This window comes from Hippocampus bargibanti, linkage group LG18, assembly GCF_051943395.1.
Source record: "Hippocampus bargibanti isolate YZ-2025 linkage group LG18, ASM5194339v1, whole genome shotgun sequence".
In the NCBI taxonomy this organism is placed as follows: domain Eukaryota; kingdom Metazoa; phylum Chordata; class Actinopteri; order Syngnathiformes; family Syngnathidae; genus Hippocampus; species Hippocampus bargibanti.
The window spans coordinates 5,302,509-5,314,863 of record NC_142751.1 but is presented as its reverse complement, the minus strand read 5'-3'; the positions used below and the strand labels follow the sequence as shown (position 1 = coordinate 5,314,863).

Genomic DNA, 12,355 nt, shown 5'->3' with positions numbered 1-12,355 from the left:
ATTGCTTTTTTTTTTTTTACTTGGGTTTCAATCTATCAGAAACACATTGTGAACTAAGAATTGCCATGGCCATTCCGCAAACTAAAGCCAACGTAATCACAAAAATTGCTTTTGGACTGAGGTCTCATAAAACGTCATTGTAAAAGTGATTGACAACTTTGTCAGACGAGTACAGGTTTGCTTGCAACGAAATGGTGGACGTTTAGAACACATCTTGGAAAAGCCATAAACTGACTACAAATTGACATAAATATAGTTGAGACTGGTGAATGGCCTTCCATAAACTGAATAATGTGTGGTTGTAATTTGAAATAAATAGCTTTTTAATCAAAGCCACAATTGAAATTTTCATGGGTATGCTTCCTTTTGGGTCACCCTGTACATTGGTTGGAAATGAACAGATCTCCAGCTCAAGTCAATGATTTATCTATTTAATAGATTTGTACAACATTGGTGTGGTTATTTATTGTGCAATGTCGTAATAATACCGCCGTAGTCTTTGCTCAATCAGAGCAAATGTAGGTCTTTTCTCCACCCTGTAAAATAAACAGGATTCTTTTTGAATAGGAATTCTTGAAAATGTGAACGTGTTTCTTAGTTGCGGATGAAGCACACAAGCTTGCGAATAGTACATGATGCAATTGGTATCTTATTTTCTTCATGCTCCATCCATCAAAATTAGCTGACAGATGACTTTTTATTTATTTTATTTTTTTGGGTGCTACTTACTCATATGTCCAGCAAGTCTTCATGAGGCTGTCCATTTCTTCTGGACAATTCGGTGGGGCATTCATCCGCATTCCACTCTCAATCAATTGCAAAACGTTATTTCCTCTCATTCCCTGTGAGATGTACAACATTAAGATGAAACGAGGCACAGTCAAGTTACCTCACTCTTACATGAAGCACAATGCTTGTGCGTGATTGTACCGTATTTTCCGGTGTATAATGTGCACCCAAAAGCCTTCGCTTTCTTCAAAAGATGACTCTGCGCCTTATACGCCGGTGCGCCGTATGTGAAGTCATATTGAGCCACAACAGGTCTCGCGACTACTGTCAGCAGCCACTGACTCAATTTTCCCCCTTTAGAAGAAGTCGTGCATAACCCCAGCCTCTACTGTAGCATCTTATGAAGTGATGTGCCTTATACGTATTTGGAAAACCTTTATCGATATGTTACATTTGGAAAACTTTTCATTCATTGAGGGTGCAACTTATAGTCTGGTGTGCCTTGGAAATGGAAAATGTTTGAAAATACACCATTCATTGAGGTGAACCTTATACTCCGGTGCACCTTATACCCCGGAAAATGCGGTTATTACATGGCTATTTCTTCAGAATCTCAAGGAAATTGTCAATTAATTTTAGGCCGGCTGTGAGAAGTGAAGAAATCACCGCACTGCCAGAATCAAAATTTTTCTCACTCTTATTGTGACGCACCAATTATGAGACACTTGAGGTTCATACCCTATATGGCTTCTCTCCGTAAGAATATGCTTCCCACATGAGCACACCGAAGCTCCACACGTCACTTTTAGTTGAGAATTTGAAGTAATTGATACATTCGGGAGCGTACCATTTCAGCGGCCACTTCCCGTGGCCCTTTGCCTGTAAGAACATTCACATCATCGTCAATCACAAAGAGGTGAAGCTATTCGGCCTCCAAAATCAATCTGCTTTCTGATATTTTTAGTGTGTTGCTTGAGTGGCGTAGTTTTGTCATAGAAGAACCTTATCTGCTACACACCGTGACGAAGAACCACATTGGCCACAGGACACCAATCATTTTTTAACTGCATCAAATGTATCGTTGATGTCGTGGGAAATGAGTATGAAGCTATTTATTTTGTAGATGTGTTAATTTTGGTATGCTGCCCATCTTTAAAAGCCGCCTCAAAACTCACTTGTACTCTTTGGCATTTGATTCAGCATGATTCAGACTTAATCTTCATTTTAGTCCCTGGTGCTTTCTACTATCTTTGTGACTGATTTATTTCCTGTATATGATAGTTGTTCATGTTCAACGCTTTGTTAGAGCTTCATCTGTTAAAGCGCTATAAAATCAATATGTATTGTATTGTAATGTAAAGCTTAGATGTTCGGGGCATCTCTCTTTCAATTGCTGTCCTTGAATCTTGCCATTCACTTCAATAGAGTTTAATTAAAAACACAATCCTTGAATATTCCAGAAAACCATGATACTGCTGGGTTGATGGGTTCTAACATCCGATATTGTTGTGCCTTTACAATGAACCGCTAGTTATTACTGCTATTAATACTTCCAATGTTGGACAAATGCTGAACAAATAGGGTAACCAAAAAAAAGCACATTTTTAAACATTGTGTTAATTTATATATGAAGAATACGTGAGAGCTGGGGGTTATTTTTCCTCTCACATCCCCTCACACACCCGATCACTTAAAAGCTCTTGAGAATTTAAATAATATTTGTATTGGCCAGTCAAAATGCACACAAGAAATGCTTTTTTTTTATTCCCACCTTGTAGTAGTTCTGGTCCTCTGCAACAACTTTGGAGAGCCCAAAGTCACTGATTTTGGCATAGTGCTGTGTTACGAGTAGCACGTTCCTTGCAGCAAGGTCTCTGTGGACAAAGTTATGCTCCTCAAGATACTTCATCCCCATTGATACCTGGTGCACCAGCTCCGTGATGTTGGCGATGGTTGTTTGCCTGTGAAAGAACAACCAATCGTCTTCATATAAAGGGTGCACCATGTTATAAGATGCATAGGATAGGAGCAACAGTATTGGCTGCCATTGTCTGATGCTTCATTCAAGGAGCGCTTTCACAACCGCTGCTGCTGTATCCTATATATACACAGTATACAGTATATAGGATGAAACATCCCAGCTCCATGAAGAGAAGGCTCCAACGGAGGATGTACTCAGAGAATGTCTCAGACAATGGGGAACACAGGATGAGGTGTTGGAAGAGGGACCATCATGGGAACAAAAGCCCTTACACGGATGTACCGCAGAACCATAACTGAAGTGGCTGATCTCAAGAAGTCCTATCAGTGGCAAGAGAGGGAAAAAAATGGGGGACGGACACCACCCAAGACGGGTGAGAGGAGGATTTTTATTTTTTTATATATATTTATATAATACTCACACACACACACACACACACGTCTTGTGATGTGCGGAGTTGTAACTACAGAGGAATAAAGTTGATGAGCCATACAATGAAACTCTAGGAAAGAGTAGTTGAAGCTGGACTAAGAGCAGAAGTGAACATTTGTGAGCAGCAGTATGGCTTCATGCCAAAAAAAGAGTACGGCAAATGCAGTGTTTGCTTTAAGAATGCTGATAGAGAAGTACAGAGAAGGTCAGAAGGAATTGCATTGTGTCTTTGTAGATCTGGAGAAAGCGTACGACAGGGTGCCCAGAGAAGAGCTGTGGTATCGCATGAGGAAGTCTGGAGTGACGGAAAAGTATGTCAGAGCGGTGCAAGACATGTATCATGACTGTAAGACAGTTGTGAGGTGCGCTGTCGGTATGACTGAGGAATTCAAGGTGGAGGTGGGACTCCACCAGAGGTCAGCTCTGAGCCCCTTCTTGTTTGCTATGGTGATGGACAGGCTGACAGACGATGTTAGACAAGAATCTCATTGGACCAGGATGTTTGCAGATGACATTGTGATCTGTAGCGAGAACGGGGAACAGGTGGCGGAGAAACTCAAGATGTGGAGATATGCCCTGGAAAGGAGAGGAATGAAGATCAGTCGCAGCAAGACGGAATATGTGTGTGTGAATGAGAGGGATCCAAGTGCAAGAGTGATGCTACAGGTAGAAGAGATAAAGAAGGTGGAGGATTTTAAGTACTTGGGGTCAACTGTCCAGAGCAATGGAGGGTGTGGAAAAGAGGTGAAGAAGTGTGTCCAGGGAGGCTGGAAAGGCTGGAGCAAAATGTCAGGTGTGATGTGTAATGGAAAGGTTTTAGCTAGCATGAAAGAGAGTGACTATATCGGGAGAAGGATGCTGAGCCTTGAACTGCCAGGCAGGAGACCGAGAGGAAGACCAAAGAGGAGGTTTATGGATGTTGTCAAAGAGGACATGAAGGTAGCTGGTGTGAGAGAAGAGGATGCACAGAACCGGGTTAGATGGAGGACACGGATTTGCTCTGGCAACCCCTGAAGGGAAAAGCCAAAAGGAAAAGAAGAAGATTCGTTGATCACTTGAAGACATTTTAAATGTTTTCCTTCTGTTTGGTGTGTTGTCATACGTCTTTCTGTTTATCAGCACAAATGTAAGCAAATCCCGTGGAAGTTAATCTTTGTGACCACAGACGAGAAAACATACTTGTTTTTCTGCAGGAACTTGTGAAGTGGCCCCAGCTCGGCCAGCTCCATGACGAGCATCAGGCTCTCTGCGTCGCATATACCGATCATCCGCACGATATATGGATTGTCCAGCTGCTGCATCACATTTGCTTCTCGCATCATTTCCTCCCGAAGTGATGTGCCACTTTCATCATTCTTCAGGATTTTCACAGCAACAGGCTGTTTTGTCCTAATGTGCAAGATATATTCAAGATAAGTCAATGGTGTGCCATCACAGTTCACAAGGCCTTTTCTGATGAGCTAAACACGAATAGCAGCATTGACCGGGTTACTGTTTTTTTTCTGCGTAATGCAGTTTCCTCCAACATCCCAAAAGCATGTGTGGCAAGCTGATTGAACACACACAAATTGTCCCTAGGTGGGAGTGCGAGTGCGCTGCACTTGACTGGCAATCGGTTCAGGGTGTACCCTGCCTGCTGTAGGAAGATAGCTGAGATAGGCCATAATTCTGTTACGTAAAAATAGCAGGAAGTTGTGATGTGAACGAATACGTGTGTGTTACTTGAAAGAATAATTGCTTTGCTTTAGAGTAGACGTGACACGCCTTTCATTCATTTTTGTTGAGGGAAAGGTGTGCTGTTGGTACCCAATTTCTTTTGAGCAAAGTTTACACTTGCACCTTTTGAAATATCAGCAAGTGCAATGAGACCTCAACTGACGAACTTAATTGGTTCCCAGACAGAGTCTGTAAGGCGAAAAGTGTGTATCTCCCAAAAAAAATTCCCATAGGAAACCATTAAAATGGGAATAATCCGTTCCCGGGTTTCCATAAAATATACTTTTCAACGAAATAAGCCTTAAAACTACACACAACATACCTTATTTTATGTATAAGAAATGTGCTATTGTATTGTTATGAAAGAAATACACTGCATTGTATCATGATGGTCATTTATGGCGTGATGGAATGGCGTTGGAGGTCGAAGGTCAAAGGGAATTGCTGTTTGGAAAGAGAGGCGCATTACATGAGGACTGTAATTAAAGAAATAAATTGCTATAAAATAAAGTTTTATTTACCTTTTTGATGGCCGTTGATGGCTTATGGAAGGACAGTCACCTTCCATAAGGACTGTTGGTAACTTAACTTCTGATGCTGTTCAGTCGTGTGCTTCCGCCGAAGATCACTCCGCCAGCTGTGGTGGGTGTGTATTATGAAAATAGTACTTATTATAAGGTTTAATTTTCATAAATTTGACGTTTGTAAGATAAGGTGTTTGTAAGTTGAGGTCTCACTGTAGAAGAAATACATTAAAACGAGGGATACACTGTGTTGTCACAGCAGTGCGGACCGTCAAGTCCTGAAAAGCCTTCTCTGCCGGCCTATAAATATTATCACTAACTGATGTTAATTATATGTTGTCCATGAATTCTTAGAAATAATTCTAAGTTGTCTTTCAGCACCCTTCCATTGCTTTCCCCTGTTTTTCTGCTTCCTGACTCATGTTTTCGTATTTAAGCATTGAACCAATCACATTTCAGCCATCATTTGTTACCAGGGTCAGAAATCTACCTAGACGCCTTTACAATCAGTTCTGCAGGGTCTGTCACATCAAATGTGTCCATCAAACTGTTGCTTTAACCAATCAGATTTTGAGTTGGCAACCCAAAAGGATTACCAGTCCCTTCCTGCAGGCGCTAGTGAAGGTCAGATTTTTCGCAAACTATGTCTGCCCAATCATAGTTGGAAGCCCTGCTCCCAAATTTATTGCCCGCCATTTGTGTTTAGTAGTTGACGGTGCTGCAGCCTTAAAACTACAATTTATTTAGTATCTATCTTTGGAGTCTATGTACCTTTTCGCACTGAAAATATATTCGTGGATTTCCTCCATCCATTTTCCAATCCGCTTATCTTCTACCAGGTTCACAGTCGTGCTTGAGTCTAAACCAGCCGTCTTCGGTCTTTTGACACCCTGTACCAATTGCCAGCCAATCGCAGGGCACACAGAAATGAACAACCACTCGCAGTCGCACCGAGGGACAATTTGGCGTTAGCACTGTCGCTACCCTGCATGTTTTGGAATGCATGAGGAAACCATAAGACGAGAAGAAAATGCACGCAGGTACACAATAAACGTGCAAACTCCACAGCTGGAGCCGGGATCGAACCCTGCACTTTTGCACTGTGAAGCTGAAGTGCTAATCACTTGACCCAATGGGCTGCATATGATTCCTCAATTATTAATCTTGAAAAAACTTGATCCTCTTCACATTGTCAAACAGTTACAGAGAAGAGCCACAGGGAAAGTGAAAGATGAAAACAAAGGATAAATGAAAAATGTTGCTTGCATTTTCGTCTTGTAGATGCCCTTCCTGACTGTACCAAAGTTCCCCGAACCTAATTCTTCATTCTCCAGGATGAGCTGTTCATGATTCAAAATGGAGCTCCTCAGCTCATCAGGGTCCGCATACGTTCTGTCATATACCGGTGTGTCCATTGGCAACGACTCTGCCAGAGAAATAATATTAATCATCACGATTGAGCAATTGTGCTACTCGTCTACTGATATCAAGAAGTCAATAATGACCTTTTATTTCCCCCCACAACCACAAAAAAAATGTTACAGTATAATAATATACAGTATTATTACTTCTAACCCTTTCATGCTCCAATCCTAATAACCTGTAACCCGATCTCATGATAAACTGTCCACATTAGTAACCACTCTCCTTGAAAGGGTTACATTATTTAATATCTGTCAGAAAATCTTTTAGTGAACTGATAATGCTTTTCAGTACAAATGTTATTGTAAATACAGTGGTTGTCCTGCAGTAAGAAATAATATAATACACACACACCTATGGTGACCACCCGACTGTTGATTGCCAGTTGTGTGTCATAGGTATTGGGAGTACTGGAGTCTTTGTTTTCATGTCGAGATCCACGATTCTGGGGTTAGAAGAGATGAAAATACAAGGATAAAAGCGGTTCGCAGCACCTTTATGGTAAGGATGCAGAGATGTGTTTGATCACCTTATGCCAGCCAGGTTTGGGAACAGTTTTGATTTTGGCAAGAAATCCCCCTGCTGCATTTTGCTGAAAAACAAAAGTCAAATAATTCTTTTTTTTTTTTCTCAATGAAATGAACACCTTTTCTTCATAACATTTTACATGCAACAGTAATCCACGAAGCAAACACACATTCATTGTGGCACATATTGGAGCTGTTCAAAAACACCATTAATGCTGATTAATCACCCACCGTGCAATGAATTGAAACAGAATTCTGATTTGTAATGATTACATGAGAGGGAAATGTTTTTTAATGCTGCGACAGTTCTCACTGGGAAACTATTTATGATAATGTAAACATGCTGAACCACTGCAGCCAGTTCAAATGACCGATAAGTTTTTCACTCGGTGTAAAAACAGGCCCAAATTCATATCCTGGCTTGGGCAAATGTAGTTTACATTGTTAGGGGATTTGGCCATCCGCAACTTTTAAATAGACAGTAAGAAGCTGCTTTTTTTCCAGATTTTTTAACAAAAAATAAAAGCGTACATGAGTCATGTACAACCATTCCGCAGTGGTCAAAGTCAAATTCAGCTTTATTGTCAAATATGCTAATATGCATGACATACAGCACAGATGAAATTACTGTCCTCTCGGACCCAGCGTGCAAGGCACTTATATGACTTTAACGGACATAATAAACATGAAAACGCCAATTTGACGGGAGAGTAATATCAGAACTTCAATGTTGGTTAGTACATGTTAACATTTTGCAATCCCTTTCTTAATTTCCTCTAATACATTTCAATTGTCGGGGACAAATGTCCTCTTCTGTAAGTAGATCCACATCTATGAATGGCACCCAAAGCATGCACACAGCACATCGATAAAAACTTACAAACATAGAAGCAAATCCAGAACTATCCTGTGGTAGCAGCGAATGTCCTAAAAGATACGACAATAAGGATACATATGAAGTGTATAGGTATTTCTAGTTCATGTACTTTTAGAGCAAATTCCTATACATGTACATGTGTTTGTACCTGTATCTCCATCAGGTTTTGGACAGGTTTCAGTGAGAACTTGCAATAGGCCATCTGGTTTGTACGAGTAGTGTTCCACCAGCTGGTGTAGAGAGACTCTTTTGACCATTTTTTACAACAAAAACATAACATTTTATAGCTAAAAAAAATGTTGGACTCTTCAAGGAAATAAAATGTTTTGCTTTCTCATGCTCTGTTTTGGCATCATTTGAAAGTTTTGGAGATAGGAAATTCCTAAAGATAGGAGTCTATGATAGCTGACACGAAAATGAGCTGTTTTTGAGAAGGAATCCAGTGTTTTTTATGTCTGTAGAAATGCAACTTTGAGTACATCAATTTATAAAATATGTACAATTTTACAAGAATGTTTGACAAAATCAGAAAGTCATTTCTAACCTGCCAAAGAGTATCAAACTTCTTGCCGTCTGGAATTGATAGCTTGCCGACTCTGTCCTGGTCAATGCGGTAATGCATCACTTCTCCTTCATGTAATAAACAAAGTGCATAGGATCCATTCACGTCTCTCTCTCGGATGCTGGATGCAGAAGAACATCAATGGAAGGAATAGGAGAAAGAAAAAAATCCAAACAATAGGTAAATGCTTTGGTTCATCTGCCAGTCTATATTATGAAACACTTTTCTGGAAGGAACTATGAAGCCATAATCTTTATTGTTACCTTTTTTTCTGAACAATATCTATGAACACCACTAAAATGTATTATAGTTTTATTCTACGTTTTGTTGCAGCTTCAGCTGTTGTTAATACCCCAATGAGGGACTGATAACTACAAAGTGGCCTGCGATAAAATTTACTTGACACCCCTTGCCTAAATTAATTGTCAAGAGGATTCAGACATATCATGCGTTTCAGTCAAACCATACATTTGGAAATGTAAAACAGGTCTGGGGAGTTGGTGACATGAGAAATCTAACAGTCATATCTTCGCATACTGTCGTTCTTCCTCTTTTATGGCTATTTCAGGAAGCGCTTAGCGGAAACTGCCTGTCTGCCTATATGTGTTTGTGCACAAGCACAGCATTTCAGACTTATGTACAAACACCAGAGGCAGGTTGCACGTTTTTAGTTTTTAGCGAAACAGTAGCTCATCTAAGAAAGCCCTTCGCAAGGGACCCAGGTCGTGACAATTGGCAGCGATGGATAAAAATCCACACTTGTCTGTGTTTTGTCTCCTTTTTTCCTCTGTTTCCCATCATTTGTCAGCAAAACGTCTACTCAATTACTTTAATAAATCGCAGCAATATTGTATTTTACACGCTGGAACCTCTTTAGATAATGGAAGTGCTATATTTGCTAAGATAATAAAATACAGTATAACTTGAACTGGATTGATCAAACTTTCCCCTTGCATTTACTGTGAATATTCAAGGCACAAATCTGCAAAGAATAAACTACTCACAGAAATTTCCCATTTGTCCGGGAGCCATTTTGAAGCCTTGGCTCTGAGTCCTCTCGAGTTATTTTTCCATGGAACCAAGGCATTCGTTCATGAGCAGTGGTCGCAATCAGCTTCTCCAAATGTGGCCTTTGGCTGATAATGGCTTGTTCCAAAGCTGTACCCTGCTCAGAGAAATGAAGAATGACACCCTCTTTTTTTTCACAAAGACATGTTGCCTTCTTCAGCAAATATGTTGACATGATTGACTGGAGTCCCACCTGTAAGTTCCAAGTCTCCTTTACATAGTCCTGGATCAGTTTTTCCTTCAAGTCCTCAAACGGCCCCACCTTAGGCTCCATGTTCTTGGGTCTGTTGCAAGGCTTCTTGAGCCGACACACGAGACCGTCCATCTCCTGAGAGTGGTAGTCGATCACATCTATAGGACTGCTGTGGCTTTTACCACCGGCAATAGCGTACATTTCATTGGATTCTCTTTCAATGGTGTAGTGGTAGCAGCGTCCAGAATGGAACACAGACAAGGCAAAACCTCCCAAGTGGTTTCGACTTTGCCGTAGCAAATACAAGCCGCTACCTGCCCCCGGCTGCAGCAAATGCTCCTCTGCCTCCTCTCTCGTAATGCTGCCATAGAAGAATGGAAGACTGTTCACTCTGTCTGCCATCTCGGCCCACTGATGGCGGTTGACTTCAAAATCTCCACAAACAAGGTTGCAGGTGCGCTACCACGATACAATTCACCTAAAATACAAATAAATCTATGTTGCAATCAAGTTCATTTCACAGATGGTCAGTCAAATTTACCTGAAATGAAGAAAAGAAATGGCAAAATGCATTGGATGATGCCGGTCCAAGTAACGTCACATTGATTTTGGTAAACAAACCAGTTTTCTTAAATTAGGCATTTGACAAGAATGAGGTTAAAATATTAGCGAAAGAAAATAGATGGTTTTGAAAGGGAAGTAAAAGAAGCTATTTTTATAAAACAGCAAAACCCTTCACTAAATTGCCATGATGGGGTGAGGTTTAATTTGGATTGTACTTATAACAGACTTCTTAGACCAGGGGTGTCAAAGTCATTTTTTGCCGCGGGCCACATTGTAGTTATGGTTTCCTCTCGAGGGCCGTTATGAATTTTGGGGAACCCATTAGAATACGTCTGTCTGTTGGATCGTTCATACAATAGCCTGCTCAGGCAAAACAGGTTAGGCAACTTTCGCAATGCTGATGAGGGTCGTTATGCTGATGAGGTGATACCGGGGGGAGTGGGGGTAATAGGCCAGTCGTTAGTCAGGGATGTAGGAACAATCAGTGGGGCCACAGGGAGGGGTCCCCCCCCCCCCCCAACCTGAGAGTAGGGACCTATCATAGCTGTGTCCGGCGCCACCATGTCTGGACATTAGGGATATATAAATGGGGCCGATACGACCAGTCAGACTTTAGTTCGCTGACGAAGCCTCTTGGATAGGAGGCGAAACGTCCGAAACCTTCACTTTTGTACAGATGACGGCTGAAGAAACCTTCTCATCAAAAAACCCATTAGAATGTTTAAATCCCTTCAAATATTACATATAGAGCACACAGCAAATTAATGAATAACTCGTTTTCAAATCTGAAGTCAAGAATAATGACTTTTATTGTGGTTGACATCCAAAAATATGAAATTTTAGCTCAGATTTTAGCAATCATCATGGAATTTAACAAGTTTAATTTGCTTTCGCGGGCCGAAAAAAATGATGTGGCGGGCCGGATTTGGCCCGCGGGCCTTGACTTTGACACCTGTGTCTTAGACCATGTGGACTTCGTAATGCTGATGAAGTGATACCAGTTGTATGCATTGTGTATGCGTTGTATGCTGTGCATGTTTGTTTCACCTTGGCGGACGTTTACTCTTGGTTTTCTTTTGATACTTTGTATTTTTTCTGTTCAGATGATTTGGATGTTTTAGATTTTGTTCCTGCTGACTTTATTTTAATACAATTTGTCAAACACAACCTCCTGCTCCCTCCTATCTGCTGTTTTGGGATCCACAGCCGCCATCACCACCTTGCAAACCGTGACGCTAGTATGATCCCTGCGATATTGATACCATCTTTTTTGAGCATTTGTTTTGTTTCCCCAATGATTTTGTCTTTACAATCTTCATTTTTACAATCTATAGAATACACCACATTACTTTGTTTTTCATTTGGCAGACTATCTTTTGGATGCACTAATTTTTGTCTTTAAGTATTTCTCGGTTTGAAATAAATAGGAATTTAATGATGCCATAGGACCCTATGTAGTTTTTCCGAAACCCCTGCACTGTAGGGTACTGCTCCTCCTCTCCTTTTTGTTTCTTCAGCATTTTTGGTTTCTTTCCTGATTCTTTTCTTTTGACATTTGTTAAAAAAAACCCTGAGGGTAACCATAGTTTGTGAGTGCTCTCCTGACATGTTTTGACTCCTTTTCTTTACCCTCAATGCTTGTTGGGATTTGTTTAGCCCTATGCTGGATGGTTCTGATAACTACTAGTTTGTATTGTAGTGGGTGATTTGATTCAAAAAGCAGGTATTGGTCAGTGTGCCATTCCTTCCTAAAGACTTGT

The 12,355-nt window shown here is 40.8% G+C and overlaps 1 protein-coding gene across 4 annotated transcripts in view; it reads right to left on the bottom strand.

Annotated features, from left to right (window-relative positions):
- Positions 1 to 410: 410 nt before the first annotated feature.
- syk (spleen tyrosine kinase) overlaps positions 411 to 12,355 on the bottom strand; it is a 15,817-nt gene continuing 3,872 nt past the window's right edge. For all 4 annotated transcript variants that reach the window (XM_089019939.1, XM_089019937.1, XM_089019938.1 and 1 more), the window contains 13 exons: positions 10,032 to 10,509; positions 9,775 to 9,935; positions 8,753 to 8,891; positions 8,357 to 8,438; positions 8,212 to 8,258; positions 7,334 to 7,396; positions 7,159 to 7,249; positions 6,649 to 6,808; positions 4,322 to 4,531; positions 2,501 to 2,690; positions 1,468 to 1,608; positions 730 to 842; positions 411 to 536 (listed from right to left, as the gene is read on the bottom strand). In XM_089019939.1, the coding sequence (XP_088876065.1) occupies positions 464 to 536; positions 730 to 842; positions 1,468 to 1,608; positions 2,501 to 2,690; positions 4,322 to 4,531; positions 6,649 to 6,808; positions 7,159 to 7,249; positions 7,334 to 7,396; positions 8,212 to 8,258; positions 8,357 to 8,438; positions 8,753 to 8,891; positions 9,775 to 9,935; positions 10,032 to 10,433 (1,872 nt within the window). In that variant the 5' untranslated portion in view covers positions 10,434 to 10,509 and the 3' untranslated portion in view covers positions 411 to 463. The remainder of the gene's footprint in view (positions 537 to 729; positions 843 to 1,467; positions 1,609 to 2,500; positions 2,691 to 4,321; positions 4,532 to 6,648; positions 6,809 to 7,158; positions 7,250 to 7,333; positions 7,397 to 8,211; positions 8,259 to 8,356; positions 8,439 to 8,752; positions 8,892 to 9,774; positions 9,936 to 10,031; positions 10,510 to 12,355) is intronic.